The sequence below is a fragment of the Thamnophis sirtalis genome, unplaced genomic scaffold (assembly GCF_051295495.1).
Source record: "Thamnophis sirtalis isolate CommonGarterSnake01/CBP01778 unplaced genomic scaffold, rThaSir2_p1.2 scaffold_1, whole genome shotgun sequence".
NCBI classification, from domain to species: Eukaryota; Metazoa; Chordata; class Lepidosauria; order Squamata; family Natricidae; genus Thamnophis; species Thamnophis sirtalis.
The window spans coordinates 42,694,534-42,715,157 of record NW_028261381.1 but is presented as its reverse complement, the minus strand read 5'-3'; the positions used below and the strand labels follow the sequence as shown (position 1 = coordinate 42,715,157).

Below are 20,624 nucleotides of genomic sequence, written 5' to 3'. Positions count from 1 at the left end.
AAGAAGCCAACAGAACCATGTAGCTGATGATACCTAAAGGTTCAACTGCTAGTGGTCTCAGGATAGCTCATTAGTAAATTAGCTTATTGCTTAATATATGTAAATAGGGGAAGTTTGATGCATTTCATTTGATGTTTTATTTATTTACTTAATCTGTCAAATGTATATGGCTGCTCACATCACAAGAAATGACTCTGGGCAGCGTACGGCAAAAAATATAAAACAATGGACGTGCCAAAAACAGTTGTATTATTTTAAAAAGTATAAAACTCATCAGATATTAGATTGGCAAGGGAGCTACCTCAACATCTCAGTGGGTGCCTGAGACCTTCAGGCCTGATGACAAAGCCATACCTTGAGGAACTTCTGAAAAAGAAAGATTTTATTTACATTTGCAACTTCTCAGACCCTAATGCAATGATGGCTAACCTTTTTGTCCTTGTGTGCCGAAACGTGTGTGCCAACACCCATAATGCAATGTGTGCACAACATCCCCAAGCGCATGCATATGTGACTCCCCTGTGCTTCCCCCCACCCCTCGTGCATGCGCGCACAATCTCCCCGTGTCCTATTTTGGGCCTAGTAGGCCTCCCTAGAGCCTCGTAGGACCAAAAACAGGGCACAAGGGGCATGTGTCCCCCCCTGTGCCCCTCACACATGCACATGTGGCTTCCACATGTGCATCAGATATCCAAAATTCAGTTGGCCAGCAGGAGATGCACGCATATGTGTGGTGGAGCAGAGCTGGGGCAACAGCTCGCATGATAGGGCTCCGTGTGCCACCTGTGGCACACATGGCATAGGTTCGCCATCACAGATCTAATGTTCTTCAGATATGTTGGCTTTTAACTCCCATAATCCTAGTCAGCAATGTTATGTTGATGGGGATTGCAGAAGATGGTCTGTTATAAAAGGGGTTGGTTTGCGAAATTCTGATGGGAGAATGTTTGTTTTTCCAATTCAGACAACTGTCTTACAAAACCCTATTTCTCTCCTGATATATGTTTTAGGACATTCACATCTGCAGACATCTGCAGGGTGGGTTTCCCCCTCCCCCATTTGTTTCCACATGTACTTTGCTACTAATGCAAGATACATGAGAACAATGTAAAGTTGATTCATAGCAAAATGAAAAGTGATGTTGGAGAAATGTTCTGTGTAATCATCTGATTAATTTAATCTCTTCTGTAAACTCAAAATGAAGTTGAGCTGCAGATACAGTAAACGACTGTCCATGAGCTCTCATATTCTTCAGCATGTCTTATGTTGCATATTAAAGTACCACTGAAAAACTTTGCTAAGAAGTTTTGAGTTCATGAGTAGAGTTCTTACATAACATCAACCGAGCCAGAACATTTTCTTCTTGGCACTAAAGTATTTAAACATGAATTAGATCACGTAACAGTTCCACAGCCATTCCTTATTTAATTCAACAGAGAGTTTCCTTTCCTCTTGATACCATTAAATATATACAATTTTTTAAAATGGCTGTGCAAACATTGCCCCCAAATCCAGTTGATAAGACTGTAAGTATGAAACTATATTAAATCATTAAAATTACATAATTGGCCTTGGATATGATTTTTTTTTAGTACCTCTTCAATAGGAGCAAAACAGAAGCCAGCTCGGGTTTTTCACAGACATTAAGCCTGAGTGTTTTTATCCGCTTCTTTGGTCCGTTATTTCCCATTGAAAATTGTCATTAAGAAGTCATATGGCAGCTTGGAGAGAATTATTGAGTGGAGTGTCACAGGACTCTGTCATTTTTTTTTCAATGATTTCAATGGGGGAGTTGGGGAGACACTTATCAATCTGTTGACATGTGACATAACAGATGGAAGGGACAGCTTATACTTAGGAAGGAAAAGAGATGCTTCAATAAGATCTAGAGTGGCTTAGGCAGTGAGGTGGAATTTTACATAAAGAAGTATAAACTTTTGCATCTGAATAGGAAAAATGTAGGATGGATAGAACTTTTGGCAAGAGTGGAGGTCTTCCTCCTCCTCCTCCTCCTCCTTGTATCTCCCTCTCTCTCTTCTCCCTTCCCCTCAGAGGTGAGTTGCTAATTTTTTTTACTATGGTTCAGACGCGCTCTCACACGTGCTTTTGTGCATGCAGTTGGGTGGGCAGAGCCTCCTGCCACCGCTACCACCAGTTTGTCCGATCCAGGCCAAACCGGCAGCAACCCACCTCTGCTTCCCCTCCCCTCCTTCCCCCCTCCTCCTCCTCCTGTTTAATGCTAACACACTTAATGATGCTTGTTTCATTAATTTTTTCTGGAAAAATGGATTCCCAAATAAGACAAAAGCCCAACTTATTTCTTCACCATAATTATTATGTGAATGTAAAAGGATTGAACTCTATTACCATCCTGATAGTGGTTCCCAAATAGGGTTGATGGCTCTAAGTTAGACAGATCAATAGTGAAGCTTAGCTTCTGAAGCAATTTAAAGGAGGAAATGATTTCTTCTTGTTTGAAAAATATCAGACTTTGCAGAATAATCAAGACATGGTAAATTCCCAGACATAGGACATGTGTGTATGTGTGTGTGTGTATCTCCAGATTATAAAAAGACTGCTTGTGCACACGCCCCTCTTGCAGAAGTCAATGCAGGAATTAATGTCGGAGAACATTATTGTGAGCCTGGCAGGCTGGATTACTGCCAAGCCTTACCTGTGCTGGATTGCTGTCCAGCTTGTCTGTGCTGGTTTGCTGCCAAGGACCTGTCTGTCTGTTAATTAAATGGTGTAACTTATCTTTGGCTCGGAGTGTGTGTTGGTGTGGGGGACGAGGGGGGTCAGAACATATATATGTGTATATATGTGTGTGTGTGTGTGTGTATACATACACATACACATACACATATATGTATATGTTGTATTTGTGCTGATAATTAAATAAAGGGAGACTAGTATAGATCTATTTCAAGCTATTTAGCTCTCATCAGCTAGCCATACCCTTACTGGGATTTGAACCTGGGCTATATTACATACTAGGCAGACTTCTTAGCCATTAGGCCACAGGCTCTTATCCGTTATCAGCGAAGCCAGGGTGAAAGGTATCTATTAGATTTTTACAAATATGCCGTGTGTGTGTGTGTGTGTGTGTGTGTGTGTGTGTGTGTGTGTGTGTTCTCATTTCACCCACCTCGGAAGGATGGAAGGGTGAGTCGACCTTGAGCCGGTGAGATTTGAACCGCTGAACTGCAGATCACAGTCAGCTAAAGTGGCCTGCAGTACTGCACCCTAACCACTGCGGCACCTCGGCTCTTAGTATATATATATGATCTTCTTTCTATCATTTCCCTAAAAGTATTTGAGTTTCTTCAGAATCCTTTTGGCTAAGTAATCTTTTGTAAAGGAAAAGCACAATGCATTCAGAGTACATCTGCAATTCAGTGCTGCAATTATTACTCTGATACATTTATGTTTTAATTGGATGCATTAACTTCATGATGTGATTTAATCATTTTTTGTTCTACCACATAGATGAATGTTTTTTCTTGTCATGTCTATCTTCTCTTACTAATGAAAATCTCAGTTGTAAGCTAATCTCCCAGCTTAATTCACCACAGGGAAAGGTCTAACAGTGTTAAAAATCAAACATTTAAAATGTGTGAAGACTAATGTTAATATACCATCAATAAAACAGTGTTGTTCCTTACTCTTATGGAAGAAATTTAGTAATGTATTTCTATTAATGTAGTTACTTCAGGAAGAATGATCCCTTTTTTCTCCTTGTAACTAAACTTGTAGTGTTAGTATGGGAGAAGAAAAAGGAAAGTATTCTCATCCAGAAGAAAGAAATATCCCATTATTCTGGAAAGGAACTGCTCATAACATTGGATTCCACCAATGAACAATATGTGGAATAATTATGTTGTTCCATATGAGTGTTGTGGAACTCTTTGGATAAATACACAGTGATGGCTATGTAATAAGAATATCTTATGGTGGAATATTTTAATAGTCAAGAGGAGTCCCCATAACTGTTTGAGAACAGAATAATATCTTATGTTCCCAAGAATTACAATCTTGGAATTGTCTTATTCTGCTCTAGGTGGTCAGCCAAAACTTTATGGTGCTCATGAAAAGAAAATAATAATAATAATAATAATAATAATAATAATAATAATAATAATAATAATAATAATAATAATAATAATGTGCTCTTTCATTGATAGCAGAGGTACAAAATCTGGACTGATTTTGGTGGTGTGCTTCTGAACACCTCAATGATATATCGTCAAGCCAGAGTTTAAGAATGTACGAAAGCAGCAGGATTCTGTTTGCTGTATGAGGGCTTCAATAATTTATAGAATTAGTAAAAGCTTCATTATATTTTTTGTGCCTGCACACACTCAATTCACTCAGCTATGCTACATAAAAGTTCAAATGTAATATTTTATTGTCATGCATGAGAGAGAAATAAATTGGAGACAGTAATGTAATCATGCTTGCTGATGTGCTCTGAATTTTGAACACCATCTATTAGGAGCTTTGTCACAAAATACTTAGGAAAATATTTATTCATACTGAAAGTTTTAATATTTTTTTCCCTGCTTATGCTCCTTTGCGTAAACACGCACATGGGAAATTTATCCTGCAGACAGCAGTTGCTGTCAAATAGCACTTCTTCCTTTTTAATAACCACATAAGCCAAAGTAGTTGTCCACTTACTAAGTAATAGGAGTGTGTGTGTGTGTTATGTCTGTGTGTGTGTATATATATATATATATATATATATATATATATATATATATATATATATATATATATGTATGTATGTATGTATGTATGTATGTATGTATGTATGTATGTATGTATATGTACACACACATACATATATGTATGTGTGTATGTATGTATGTTGTTTTTGTTAGTCACAAAGTTGTGTCCAAACCATCACGACCCCATGGACAACGTTCCTTCAGGCCTTCCTGTCTGCTACCATTCCCCAGAGTCCATTTAAGCTCATGCCGACTGCTTCAGTGACTCCAGCCAGCCAGCTCATTCTCTGTCGACCCCTTTTCTTTTGTATGTGTAGGTATGTAAAAATGAACGATATGCAGAGGAGAAAGGAAAAGGGCACTGTGACATTCTACAACAATTTTTGGCTTCTTTCATTTGGAATTTGGTTTATTGTGTTTCTTTTAATTGCCAACTGAATAGTGCACATACTTAATGTTCAGAAGATTGGAACAATCAGGTCATTATACCTATACAATCTGTAGCATTATGGCTGCCTTGTATCAAGTTTGGACTTAATAATTGGTCCACAAATAAGAACATGGCTGTGAAATCTGCCATTAGCGTAATTGTACCTAGTCTGTCTCTAAGGCCATGAATCTCTATGTGCTTAACTTGGATCAAACCGCACTGAATTCATTAGATTTATTTCTGATTACTCACTGCAAGGATAGTTCAGTAATTGGATGTGAATCCCTCTGTAATTCAGACCTTTATGTGCAGTCCACGATCTGAAGGCAATGCAAATTCAGATTTCTTTGGATGCCTAATAAAATGTCTGTCTTTTCTATTAAACTGTAAAAGATACTCATCCTGAATGCGATATTAGGAGCTTCCAAAATTTCCTCTTTGTAAATGTACAGTGTCATCAATACTACTTCAGACAAGAGATATTGAAGTTGTTATTCTTACAATGATGATTGTAGGAAAGAAAGTCAGCCAGAGGAAATGGTGGCTGAATTGTTTGGGAGGTTCAGCAGCTGTCCTAAGGCTTTAATATGTACCCTAATGAAATCTACTAGTATTGTACCCATGGCCTCCATGAAGCTTTGATTGAATTTCCTCTTCAAAATGTTGAAATAGAGCAAGCTTCTTTTTTACATGCTACATATGTTAGCACATGGGAAGTCTGGAAGGCACTGTATTGAGATTTAAACAATAAATAATATAGTCCCTTAGAGAAAGTGACGTGTGGTGACATTCATGGCCGGTGAGGCAAGCGGGCAAAAGCCGCCCTATGTCTGCCAGTGCCAGCCACTCCCAAAGCCCCGACGCGTCCTGCTGTATGGCCGGCACGGCAGCATGCACTTTTAAGTGCTGGCGCACCTTTCCGCCATAGAGCGGACATGTCCCGCTGTATGGCCGGCGCAGCGGCATGCACTTTAAAGTGCCGGTGCGCCTTTCCGCCATAGAGCGGGACACATCCCGCTGTATGGCCGGCGCAGCGGCATGCACTTCAAAGTATCCCGCTCTATAGCAGAAAGGCACACCCGATGCATCCCGCTTTATGGCGAGGTGCGGTTGCATGGCTTTAATAAATAATAAAAAATAAAGTGCCAGCCTGCACGCCAGCAGAAGTGGGTAAAAAAAACACACACACACACACACACACACACACACACACACACACACAACTTATAATAATACAAATTACAATTACTTACAAATTACAATAATTTTGAATTCCTCCCCCCTCCCTCTGACCCACATACCTTTTCCAGCTGTGTCACAGAGGATTTCAATTCTTCTCTTGTCTGCCATGATGAAAATGTAAAAAATGTAAAAAGAAAAAAGCAAAAGCTGCTGAAGCCAGGCTGGGTTAGCTGCTGCCAGAGTCCCCAATGGATGACTCTGCTTAACTGTTTATAAAAAGCCTCTAAAAATGTGCCCTCTGCAGGAGGAGGTGAGAGAACCACGTGCTCCTTTGCATAAGGAATTTTTCACCTTTTAACCCTTGCTTAATTCTGCTCAAGTGATCATAAAGATAGACTATAGATAGACTAATATATGGTTCTCTCACTTCCTCCTGCAGTTAAGCACTAAGCAGTCATCCACTGTGACTCTGGCAACAACTACCTCAGCCTTTTTCCTTTTAATTTTTCTTTTCTTTTCATGATGACAGTGGTGAGGCCCTGCCTCCCCTGCCTGCACATCCCTGCTTAGAGATCACCTGATTGTTAGACTCTATTCCTTCCTCTACATTTTATTAGTTATGCTGAAGCTGTTAGTTTTCCAAGTATTCTATTATTTCCTTTCTCTTTTAAATAAATTTAGAGTTTGGGGATTTGCTTTTGGACATTTTCAGGGAACTCGGGTGTCAGAAGGAACTTTTACCCATTCTTCTATGTTATTTAGTAAGGGCATGCTCCTAAATCTTACCCTTTGCTCACAATTTTTAGTAAACTATTGTTTTGGATGGTATGTTTCTCTTCAAAAGCAAACAAACAAAATCTAGTGAGGACAGTATATAACATAGATTATATAAAATGTAATTATAATTAATTAACAAATGCCCCATATATTAAGATTCCCCCCATATATTTATTTATTATTTATTTTAATGCCACCCATCTCTCCTACAATGTGATTACAACTTCATGAAAATAATTGAAGGGCTTTGCAAATTAGAGGCTGTTAATTTTTGCACTGTAGTATGAATCTACAGTGTGTCCCACAGTTCCTATCTTCACCCAGAGCAGAGGTCGGTTCCTACCAGTTCAGCCAAATAGGTTGACCTAGTAGGTCGGTCAGACATGCTCCCGAACTAGTTCTATCGGTGGCGGCGTAGGCACTGACATCTTGTTTTTCATTTCTGTGCATGCGCACACCCGAAACGTGTGCACACCTGAAGCGCGTCCCTGAGCAAACCAGCAGTAAAAGAAGCCGTAACCCACCCCTGACCCAGAGGTGCTGGTAGAAAATGTGGAATTATGTCTAATATGAACTTTAAGGTTCAGACTTGTCTTTGAAAGAGGAATTGATTTAGTACAGATTCCAGTGGTTTATTAAAGAGTTTTGGAAGCTTCCGCCATTTTTAACAGCTGCAAGAAAAGAAATTGCAGAGGAACTAATTCCTTTTAGAATATTATGAATGATACTTTCCCATTTTATAGATGCTATCATAACTAAATTTTGTGTAGTATTAGATGATTATTATAATTTAATGATCAGACCAGTTATAAGAAGGTAAAGCAGCTTTGATATTTAATACTTTTTAAATGGCTCCTTAGGAAACATGCCATGTTGGCTATAAATGATGGCATAATTATTAATGGCGTAATTACAATTTTAGGCAAAACAGAAACCTGCTATAAAGATAACATTTATGTTATGACGTGTATGTCTCGGTGTGTGAATGTATTCAGTTGAAATTAAACAGTTGCATTTATCTAAGGAAGGGCACCTGCCTTGAATGAAAATGGGAATAAAGTGTAGTTAATGAGACAGTGAGCTCTACAAATAATAATGGAATATAATAGAATGCAAAGTGGAAATTTGCTTCAGCCATTGCAATAAACTGGTTGTTCCTCATCAAATGGGATTAAAGCATAAATAGGTAGAATTGTGGCACTAGTTGAAGGTCTTCTGTGTGCTTTGATGCCCCCATGGAGCTTCTGTTCAAGTAGATTTTATGATTCCCCCCCACCAATAAATAGAAATGTAAAGGAGTCCCTGGGGATTTTACTCCACTAGTCGTTGCTGACTATAGGGGGTGGTGCTCATCTCTTTTTCACACAAATAGAAGAATTATATAAAAATTAATAGCATTGTTGGAGCATTCGTTCATCTCAAAGGAATGGTAGACACCTTCAGAGAGCCACATTTACACTAATATTATATATAGCATTTGAAATGTAATCATAATAGCTCTCTTCTTAATTACCTTTGCTCAGAGTACCTTCCATTCATGCATCACAATCTAGCTGTGTGTTTATACTGTACCATATTATTCTTGTTTAAAAACACATCTTGGCAATCAAGACTTTTGTATTCACCATACAGGTGAAACTCCAAAAATTAGAATATCATGCAAAAGTTCATTAATTTCAGTAATGCAACTTAAAAGGTGAAACTAATATATGAGATAAGACTCATTACATGCAAAGCAATTTTTGCCAAAAGCACCAAAAACTGGTTCAATGACCGTGGGATTACTGTGCTTGATTGGCCTCTCCATTCTTCCTCCATACTCTGGGTCCTTGATTTCCAAATGAGATGCAAAAGTTGCTCTCATAGAAAAGAGGACTTTGGACCACTGATCAACAGGGCTTTGGACCACAGTGCTTCATTAAGACCAGGGTCAACGCAGCCGTCTACCAGGAGATTTTAGAGCGCTTCATGCTTCCTTCTGCAGATGAGCTTTATGGGGATGCTGACTTCATTTTCCAGCTGCCCACACTGCCAAAAGGACCTAAACCTGGTTCAATGACTGTGGGATTACTGAGCCAGCAAACTTGCCTGACCTGAACCCCATAGAGAATCTATGGGGCATTGCCAAGAGAAAGATGAGAGACATGAGACTGAACAATGCAGAAGAGCTGAAGGCCACTATTGAAGCATCCTGGTCTTCCATAACACCTCAGCAGTACCACAGGCTGATAGCTTCCATGCCACGCTGCATTGAAGCAGTAATTGCTGCAAAAGGGGCCCAAACCAAGTACTGAGTACATATGCATGCTTATATTTTTCAGAGGTCCGATATTGTTCTATGTACAATCCTTGTTTTATTGACTGTGTGTAATATTCTAATTTTCTGAGATGGTGGATTTGGGGTTTTCATGAGCTATACACCATAATCATCACAATTATGACAAATCACGGCTTGAACTATCTTGCTTTGCATGTAATGAGTCTTATCTCATATATTAGTTTCACCTTTTATGTTGCATTACTGAAATAAATGAACTTTTGCACGATATTCTAATTTTTTGAGTTTCACCTGTAGACATAGTTCCAGCATCACATGAATAGGTTGGCATCTTTTCAGACTCTCATTTTAGTACATTTTCCAACTGACGGCAGCTGTAAGCAGCTACATATATCCATGTAAAATTCAGGCTAACCATTTTATTATATTTCTGCTGTAATACAGGACTACTTGACTTACCTTGGAACAGATAGGTAAGGTTCAATGGAGCTTAGAGGAGGCCACTCCTGAATCTCTTGTGGCTTCACTATGATTCAAGTTTAATTCCCAGTTTGGTTCCTCCCTGTCTGGCTAGGTGATTCCGAACCTGTCCTCTGATTTTCAGCAGTGCTTCTCCCAATTGATTATTGGCATTATTCATTCTAATCATGTTAATGGGTAAACCTGCTATCTGCAGATAAAACCAAAGGTTACTTCACTAGAACAACTAGCTGCTCTGTAACCCTTATTTGAAGTCTATTGCTCTAGGATTTTTGTAGAACAGTGATATTGTCTAGTCTACTTTTGTTAAATGGTATCACCTCAGCACTAGCAGTAGGGCTCAATTTTATTTATTAAGGCTCTGCATCCTTCTTAGGGCCACCCATACGCCATTATCAGTTAAATTTATTATTGTCTCCGTGTAATGCACAAAGATGACAAAAAGTACAAACAGAATGGCTTATAATTATGGTGGTCTGAGTTGTCACTTGTGCACCAATTCATCGAGGTTTCTTGCCACCCTTCTTGCTCGATCCTTTCTTCCTCACATTTGGCATGTGCTAGCAGACAAGAACTGAATCAATGTAGTAAACTAATCCTGGATCAACAGGTGAAAAAAAAATTAAAGGTAAAGGTTCCCCTCACACATATGTGCTAGTTGTTCCTGACTCTAGGGGGTGGTTCTCATCTCCGTTTCAAAACCGAAGAGCCAGCACTGTCCAAAAATATCCCCGTGGTCATGTGAACAGCATGACTAAACACTGAAAGTGCACGGAACACTGTTACCTTCCCACCAAGGTGGTCCCTATTTTTCTACTTGCATTTTTACATGCTTTCGACCTACTAGGTTGGCAGAAGCTGGGACAAGTAATGGGAGCTCACTCTGTTATGTGACACTAGGGATTCGAACCGCTGAACTGCTGACCTTTCTGATCAACAAGCTCAACCTCTTAGCCACTGAGCCACTACGTAAAGGCTTTAGAGTTCCATTGATATTATCAGGAAACCCTACTGGTTCAATTCTATTTATGTAATTATTTGATAAATTTCAATTTCCACCACGAGCTCCAGATAGTATTCAGTCCTCATTTTTGCATTGCAACAATCCTGTGAAATAGCTTGGGCTGAAAGATAGTGACTGAAGTCTTGAAAGGAGGGATATGGATCTCTTCCAGCACCTTAATTGCTACATCACACAAGCTTAATGAGCATAGCCTTAACATCAATGTAATTCTACCTCTTGCACTCATCCAGTGTTGCTGAAATAACAATTGATGCCAGGGTTATTAATAGTATGACTTTCTAAAGAAGCCAAGTCTTTCTATGTATAGTTGAACATTCTTCAGTTTCCATGTGACCTAAAACTCTGATAATGTCCCAGTGGATCTCACAGGGCTGAATTGTAGGATTCATGAGATACTTTCTAGAGTTTGTTCAGTTCTCTCATTAACGTTTATTTCTCTCCTCACCCCTATCCTTACCTCTGTCTTCATACTGCATGAATGACTCTTGAATCCTAGCACATTTAGGAAAAATAATTCTCAGTGAACAATGGCAGACATGCCTAGAATTGTGGAATTTATATGGAAACCATACAAAAATGTTTCACAGACTGTCTGAAATATTACAGTATGTTTTATTACCTTGTTTTGTTACATCTTCATAATGTTCAGATAAAAAAAGTTGTGTTATCTGTACATTGGCATCAACTACTAAGGCGCAGAGTAGGAAGAATTAAAAAAAAGATGAACTGTAATTGTGAAAGCAGAACAAGAATAATTAAATGGGAAAGGATAAAGGGATTTTACACATATATTTTTTTCCTCCCAGGATTTTCATATAAGATTTGATTTTGCAATGGACTGAAGTCTAGTAGTGCAGGATAAAAATAACACATTTCCACCCAGTTTACAGGGAAATAGTGGAGGATTTTAACCTGTTCAAAGTTTCAGAAAGAATGGGAAAGACAGTTTAGTTGCAGGAGATTTAGGAAAGATTTCTCCCTGTTATATCATATAGTCATACCTCATTTATTAATTTAAGAAAATTACAAGATAACTGCAAAGTGATACTGGCCCCAAATTGAATAGCTACCATAGAAAACATTAAAAATTGAGGAGAAAGAACTCAGGAGTTAAACTGCCAGATCAGCCATTAAAAAAAAATCTATCAAAAGTGAGCCCAAGAGGAGGGAAATAAAGAGAAAAGTCCCTGTGGCTATCAGGATTATGATGTATAAAGAGAATCATTGAGCAAAACCTGACAGAGAAAAATGAGAGAATTAGAGAAAGAAAAAGCAACCGAGCAAAGAACAAAGTTCCCCAAACTCTAGTAAGAGCCTACTTTGCATTCAGCTGACGGAAGACTCTTTTAAACCACACTGACTTCCATCATTAAAGTTAAGAAGGCTAAAGCATCATCTCCGGTTAGTCTCTGGAACAGGAAGGGAAGTCCTGGGAGTGGATGGAAAGGCCATTGAGAGCCACTTTGATCTAGTGATTAAGCCACGGGTGTCAAACCTGAGGCGTCATGTTGCCATCCCGTGATGTTTCACAATTTTTTTTTCCTTCACAGAGCTGGTGGGGTATGGCCTGCGTGTGACACATTTGGCCCACAGACCACCAATTTGACACCCCTGAATTAAGGGATCAGGCTAGAAAGCAGAAGAATATGAGTTCTAGTCCCAACTTAACTATGAAAGCCAGCTGGCTGACCTTGGGCTAGTCACTCTCTCTTAGCCGAACTCACCTCACAGGATAGTTGGGGGAAAATAGAAGGAAGAATTTGTGCTGGATATTTTTTCCAGCTTGAGTTATTTGTAAAAAGAATGAATGAATGAATGATGTTCTGCATTCCATTCCGATTTCTACTAGACACAATCCCATGAATAGATCTACTTCTCTTATAAAATTCTTTGTGTTCCTTGCCATCAGTTAACCTTACATTACAAATTACATGATGTTCTGCACTGTGTGAAACAACAAAGCCATTCTGACATTTCTTTAAATTCATGTTGTTTCCTTTCTTATGTTGTTCAGCTGTTTCCCCGAACCATGTCCGCAAACTCTGAAATGTTCATGTTATTTTCCATTTTCCCTTTGTTAAACATTACTTCTTTGCTTGTTTTTTCTCTCTGGGTGACATTTATAATTCTTTTCATTATTTTATTTGCTCCCCTCCCCTAACTTCCTTTCCTCTTTCAATTTCTAAAATAGCAATGGGTTATTTCCCACCCTGATGCTTACGCTGACAAACTGACAACATGGCTTGTTGGATTTATGTTAACTGCAATCAGCATTCAAATAGCAATGTCTGTGTGATGTAGGCTTTTCAGTTGGCAAGGCAATGACATGAAACTAGAATTGCTACGATTTGATTTGGTGTCTCAGAATGGGAAAAAAAAGTCAAAGACAACATTGTTAAGAGCTGAATACATTACGAACGATTATATCAAATCAATCCTTTCCTCCTAAATTGTATTATTATTGTTACCTAGTATTTAAATGCAACAGTTCCTTTGGCTAATTAGATGTCTGAGAGTAGATTTTTCCCCATTAAGACAATTTATCCTGAAAGATTTAAAATTGCTATTAGTAAGCAGGCAAATGGTAACTTTGATTTCCTTCTGTCTCCATTCCTGAATTTACTACCATCTTCTGACATCTTTGTTATAGTAGAGCAGTTACTCAATGTTTATTGGTATTGTTTCCCAAGATTTAAATGAGATATAAATTTTTGTAGCAAGCATAGTATTTTAATGACGGTTTCATTATTTTACAAGGAGAACAAGAATAGATACAAGAAGTAATATTGATGGACAGCATGCCATTAAATAAACAAAACTATTGCTTGAGTCATTTGTGTGCAAATCAAGATCTTCTTTTTTAGTGCTTGGTTGCAAAATTATATACAGTCCAACATTGCTTGGAACAGTTTAACAACAATAACAACAAAATAATGTGATGTATTATAACATTACATCATCGTAAAACTTGTAATTATGAAGTAATTCTCTGCAACTCTTCTTCCAAATTTCCATTCTTATTATTAATTTTAGGAAGGACGGTAGACTAGTGATCATGTGAGCATATGGCTATTGCAGGTAATTCTCAATTGAGGTATGTTTGCAATTGATTCCCAAATTTTTGGTGCCACATGAGACAATTGTTCAGTGACTTTTGCCTCATGTTATGCCCTTTCTTGCCACAGTTGTTAAGTGAGTCACTGCAACTGTTAACATGGTTGTTAAGTGAATCTGGTGTCCCCATTGACTTTGCTTGTCAGAAGGTCACAAAATATGATCACATGACCCTGGGGCACTGCAACCGTCATAAATACATGCCAGTTGCCAATTGTCCAAATTTTGATCATGAGACTGTGAGGATGTTGCAAAGATTATAAGTGTGAAAAACAGCCATAAGTCATTTATTTCAGTGCTGTTGTAACTTCAAACAGTCATTAAACAAATGGTTGTAAGTCGAGGACTACCTGTAATTAATTATTGAATGCAATAACTGTTAGGATGCTGGATTTTAATCAATCTCTTTCTTCAAGCTCTAGTTTGCTCTAAACATCTTTCTCATGTGCTGGGATTTTTTATTTTTATTTTTAGTATAGAATGGAAAGAAATTTATATAGCTTACATTTAAAGGTAAAATTGGTTCCTTCTTTCATGAGTGTCAATTCTCAAGATGAAAGCCAAGATCTTAACAGAATATAGCTGATGACCAAAGAGTCATCTATCTAATAGAAAGAAGAGTAACAGTATGGTGGCACAGCCTTTGGTACTGAAGACTTGTTAAGGCCTTTACATTAATGTGGATGTGCCAATCAATTTCACAGAAAGCCAGAGTCCCAAAGGTGCTTTTCCAAAAGGCAACGGGACTTTCTTTGGTTTTCCTTGAAGATGTTTCGCTTCTCATCCAGGAAGTTTCTTCAAAAGCCTTTTCACTTCACGTCTTTGATGAGAAGCAAAACATCTTCAAGGAAAACCAAAGAAAGTCCTGTTGCTTTTTGAAAAAGCATCTTTGGGACAACCATGGTCTGGATGACCAAGGATCTCCATAGACAGCTAGAGTCAAATAATTTGTTTCACCATCTGCAATTTATTATTTTGAGGAAAGTCAAAGAAATCAGAAATACTTCTTTGGCAGTTGCTGTAGATCAGAGGTGGTATTCAGCAGGTTCTGACCAGTTCTGAAGAACTGGTAGTAGAAATTTTGAGTAATTCGGAGAACCAGTAAATACCACCACTGACTGGCCCCGCCCCCATTTATTATCTGCCTCCCAAGTCCCAGCTGATCAGGAGGGAATAGGGATTTTGCAGTAACCTTTCCCTGGAGTGGGGAGGGAATGGAGATTTTACAGTATCCTTCCCTTGCCACACCCACCAAGCCACTTTCACAAAGCCACACCATGCCCACAAAGCCATCCACAGAACCGATATTTTAAAAAGTTGAATCTCACCACTGCTATAGATAGCTTGTAACCAGTGCGTTTTGGATAAATGGATTGTTTTGTTTTCTATCACTTTTGTCCAGTGTGAGAATAAAGTCAGCTTTTTATAAGGCATAAAAATTGGTGGCAACATGATAGGATGAAACTGCAGTGAACTCCTCTCTGGCATTCTAGTTTCCTTGATTGTTTTACATTTCTCATATACTGGCATTTTGAATAAAAGATTTGTATAATTCATTTGTCAAACCGTCCAGTGTTATCCTTATGAAATTATTTTACAATATTGCTTTTTCAAGTTGTGCTGAAGCAGGTGATATTCAGCACTTGTTATGTATCCTATTTTTCACCTGCATAAATATTTTCTTGCGATCACCTGAAACCCATGATCAGGTTAGTTCTTCTTTTCTTCGGTAATTCTATTCCTTGTTTTAGAGGTTATAGCAACAGTACCATTATTACTACAAGCTAGAATTTTTACTTCTGTCCGTATGGAATAGAAGAAACATAAAATGTAAATCATTTGAATTGTAGCTGTGAAAGTTGGGAGATGGACATGTATTCTGTGTTTTCTTTGAAAAAGAAATGTAACAAATAAGACTGATTTTTTATTTAATATATACCAAATTTAGAAACTGCCTATCTCATTCCCAGAGCAAATATGTGATATACATGTTTTAAATAGAAATGGTGAAATGATATTTATTTACTTATATGCTAATTTACAAGTTGGCTCTTGTCCTGTAAACTATCAAAAACTCCCAGGCTTAAAATAACTTTAAAGGGTCCTTTATAACTCTTTCATGCCTCTAGTTTTTAGAATCTAATAACAACTGCCATCCAGGCAGATGCTCAAAATCCTTGCAAGAGCTATAATATCAGAATGATGTATGGAGACAAGCACATATAATTGGTGCATGGTTTAATTCTTCTTCTCCTGCCCTCCCTCCATCTTTTAGCACATCTGCTGTCAGTTAGATGTGAATTTCCAGAGTGGGGTTGTTGCAACAGGCCATTCTCAGAGAATGACTTAATGACAGGTTGTAGGTACAGCAAGTGAATCTTGCCAAATGGATCATGAAAAGAGATTGATGTTCATTCATGATGAGAAGCCTTGTTGGAGGACATTTATTTTGACATTTATTTCATCATTCTTATTTTGATGTTTATGTCATCATTCAGCACACTAGACTAAATATACAGTGATCATGAAAGTTAACTTTCGTCATGTTGAATCACACAGGGAAGTCAGAGAGAGAGGGGAGGGAGGGAGGAAGGGAGGGATGGAGAGAGGGAAGGAGGGGATGGCAAGGAGGGGAGAGGAAGGGAGGGAGGGAGAGAGAGGGAGAGAGAGAGATTCAGCCATCCATCCATCTATCCATCCCTCCGTCCATCCATCCATCCATCCATTTTGACATTATTGCTTGCTCAATTCTCAATTCTCTTTATTATTACCCATAATATGCTTGAAAAGTTTTATTTGGATTTCAGGGTCTATGAAGCTGCCCTCATTTAGAAATATAAATGTAGAAATTACTGATTCACATTTGACAGCTGCTTCCACTGGCAACATGTGTGCCTTTTTGCAAAGAGAAAGAAATATAGATCTCTTCTCACTACATTATCATCATAAACCAAATAGCATTTTTTTCTCTTTCAATTGCATTTCCTAGTTTTATTGCTATCTCCTCTTCGTATTTAAATTACTTGCCTCTATTGGGTCAATCTTGGGTTCTTAAATATAACAAAAGCAGAAGTCCTGAGGGAGGAGAGAAGTTATTCAGAGTGAAAATGTCCGTAAGGGGATACAGATTTCATGTTTAAAGAGCTCAAACTGGGGAATTGTTCAGAGTTGATATCCATAACTCAGTCCAGTTTTCTGTGTCTTATCTGCATCCACATCATCATGTTCTTCTATTTTCGAGTGCCCCAAAAGGCCAGGATCAACTAAACATATGTACTTCCCTTATCTTTCCACGATAGCACATAAATTTCTCTTGTGTTGTTTCATGATCAGAATTATTAAGTATTTGGTTCAGCTTCTCAGTGGACATAATTTCCTCAAAATTTTCTTCACATCAAGTGTATATTGAACTTTTATTGAAGAATACACTAAGGAAAATCTTTGCCATGTTTTTAAAGCTTGGAGATGACAACTAGAGGGTTGTTTTTTTTTTTGTATGAACAACCCTAATATATCCAACCTCAATGATGGACTTTTGGGATTTTAATAGTCTCATTTAAAACATTAGCTATCTAACTGCTTCAATGTAGTTGTTTAATTGTACACTGCTTTAAGACTCTAGGAAGTCTGAAAACGAACTAATAGATGTTTTGAATTTGACCTTTTTGAATATGACTTGTAGGAGATGTCAAAAATATGGTTTTGCATGTTGTAAATGTGACTACTGACAAGTCAAGGCAGTTGAAATATGTCTTTTTTATTTTGGAAAGATATTTTGACCCACACATGCCAATATTTCAATAAGGTCAGACCCTAGTGTTTTGCAGTTATCTTGTAATACTTTGTAATATATTGTTAGATGGTAATTTCTATTATTTTGTATTACTATGCCTCCAAGGGCTGATAATAATTGGAAATTAATAATAAGGTGATGCCATTCCTGAACTCTAAGAAAGTTTCAGCAGTTGGCCCAAAGAAAGTGGTGATGATTGAATCCCTATAAAGTAAGAGGATGTACATTGCGCACACCTGGCATTTGTCAACACAAAGCAAAAGATGTGTGAACTGATGAACATTTGTTCCTATCCTACTCTTCATCGTGGTACTAATGATCTTTTTCTGGATCAAGGCACTTATCATTTTATGTTGGTGTCTTTCTTTTTTAGGTGAGGATGTAGCTGATGATTTTTGTGCTGATTCTCCATCGCCTTCCAAAACAACAACTTGTGAAGTACCCTGTGGAATGGATTGTGTTGTGACGGAGTGGTTGCAATGGTCACCTTGTTCTCATTCCTGTTCCAATAAAAATTCAGAGGGCAGGCAAAGCAGAACAAGATCTGTACTGGCATTACCAGGAGAAGGTAATCAATGGTTTTTTAGCTTATTTGTTTCCAAATAGAATTCCTGGGAATCTTTGCCTATCAGAAGACACTAGATATGCTAAAGTTTCATTCCAATGATTTCCAAACACGTAGATCACAGTCTTCAGATCATCATTGACTTGAGAAAATGTATTTCTCGTTAGGATGCTATGGAAGCTGATATATGAAGTGAATAAAATTATAGAAACCTTTTTTGATAGAGTTAAGTTTTCAATGTAGTGTTACATCTAATTTTTTTTTAAATATGACCATAGTGCAGTTTGTTTCTCATTCTAAAGGGACTGCCATATTTGTCAGAAACCACAATCAATAATCATTATGAACACGGATGGCTAGAATTATCAGATATAATTTTTTAAAAAGTAAAATGATTTGTGTATGTTTGTGGAGAGAGAGAGACAGAGACAGAGACAGAGAGACAGAGAGAGAGAGAGAGGGAATAAAGGTTAGCATTCAGGGGACTTGACTTTTCAAGGTTGTGTTCTGTTTCATATTCCAATTCAATGCCTTCCCAAGTGAATTATTAGAATAGTTTTAGTAACAGTTACTATTAACTTGCAACTTGGGGAAAAATAAACTTACAAAGTTATATACAACTTATACAACTAATTCATTATGACATTAAATTGCAGATGACAACTTTGAAATCATGATATAATGAAGTTTTTAATACATCCAAATATTCCATGCATGTATTTGTTAGATTTTTTTTATCCTGTTACTTTTTATAACTAGCTCAAGGCAGCAAACATATATGCTATTTCTTCCTCCTCCTTTGGTATATATGTATGTATGTATGTATGTATGTATGTATGTATGTATGTAAGTATGTATACATATATACATACATATAGATGCACGCACACACACACACACACACACACACACACACACACACACGTACACAGAGTGACACACACACACATAGGCAATGTGTGTTCCCGGTAATGATAAGAACAACACATTCCCAAATCCAGGAAAATGGAAAATTAATCTGGGTAGTTTCATGTTAACATGAAGTGTATTTTCCTGCGTACCCCTAAATTCTGCTTAATTTTACCCAGTTAATGGATCTCAGAGAAACTAAGCTAAGGTGCTACAATTTATTCTTCTGGTTTTTTATTTATAAAATAAGTTAACTGTGTTTAAAATTTACAGGAGTTAATTAAAACAGAAGATGTGACATTTCTATTACTCACGGAATTGATCCATGAGAAGAATATTGTACAACACATAAAAATAAATAAGAAAATGGGGTTCTAAAAAACAATCTACTTACATACTGTATATTAATATATGCAAATGTAATATATTTACATATATTAAATCATCCTATTTGTAAGGTCCTTATGAGCACATTTTAAAAGCCTGAATGAATGCGCAAGTGGAATAATTTGTACTGAATATGTTGAATATCATTTTTAAAGAAAGTAACTAAAATTAATGAAATTATCATACATTTCTTGTTCAGTGAATCAATGTATGCATAGCAGTAGGCAAGAATCAATGGTTAATTTAATCATGCTATTAATTTAGGGTCATTGACTCTTAGCACCCATATATGATCTGTCTTTAGCTTGACCTTTGGCTCTCTCAATGCTTCATTCACTCCTGTCATAATTAAGTCCATCCATCTTCCTGCTAATCATCCTCTTCTGTTTACTTCAACTTTTTTGACAGTATGAATTCTTCAAAGGAGTTGGGTCAGGATATAGTGTGCATAAAGTGCAATAGTTTATGCCTGATCATTTGTATCATAAGTAAAAATTCTGAATTGAATTGTTCTATGCTCCATTTGTTTATTCCCTTGACTATCCATCATCTCAAGCATTATATAATGTTAAGCAGAGGCAATCACCATGTGTAGTTACTGTCTGTAGTCCAAAGACAATTTAATCTGTAAAGGTGGCATAGGAGATGTCAGAGCTGGATGTCTCTTAAACAATTGTAAATATAGTAACTATATTTTTTTTCCTCACATAACAATAAAACAACATTATTACATAATTCCTGTGGAATAAAGGTTCATCAGCTGTATAGAAATAGAAACCCTTCAATAGATATAGGAAGGTGTCCACTGTATATCACAGATAACCTCATTTACATATAAAAGGCAGAATGGAGTGACTTGGGATAGCATGTTTAAGTCCTCCTTCCTGGATGTGGGTAGATGATCCCAAATTTGAATTCATCCCCCAGGCTGCTTTTTGCACCCCAGTTATCCTGG

General features: G+C 37.5%; 1 protein-coding gene across 1 annotated transcript in view; it reads left to right on the top strand.

The window, feature by feature from the left end:
• Positions 1 to 20,624, top strand: part of THSD7B (thrombospondin type 1 domain containing 7B) — a 442,486-nt gene that overhangs the window by 191,889 nt on the left and 229,973 nt on the right. Inside the window, exon 7 of the mRNA XM_087710996.1 lies at positions 18,182 to 18,376. Coding sequence (XP_087567122.1) covers positions 18,182 to 18,376 — 195 coding nt within the window. The remainder of the gene's footprint in view (positions 1 to 18,181; positions 18,377 to 20,624) is intronic.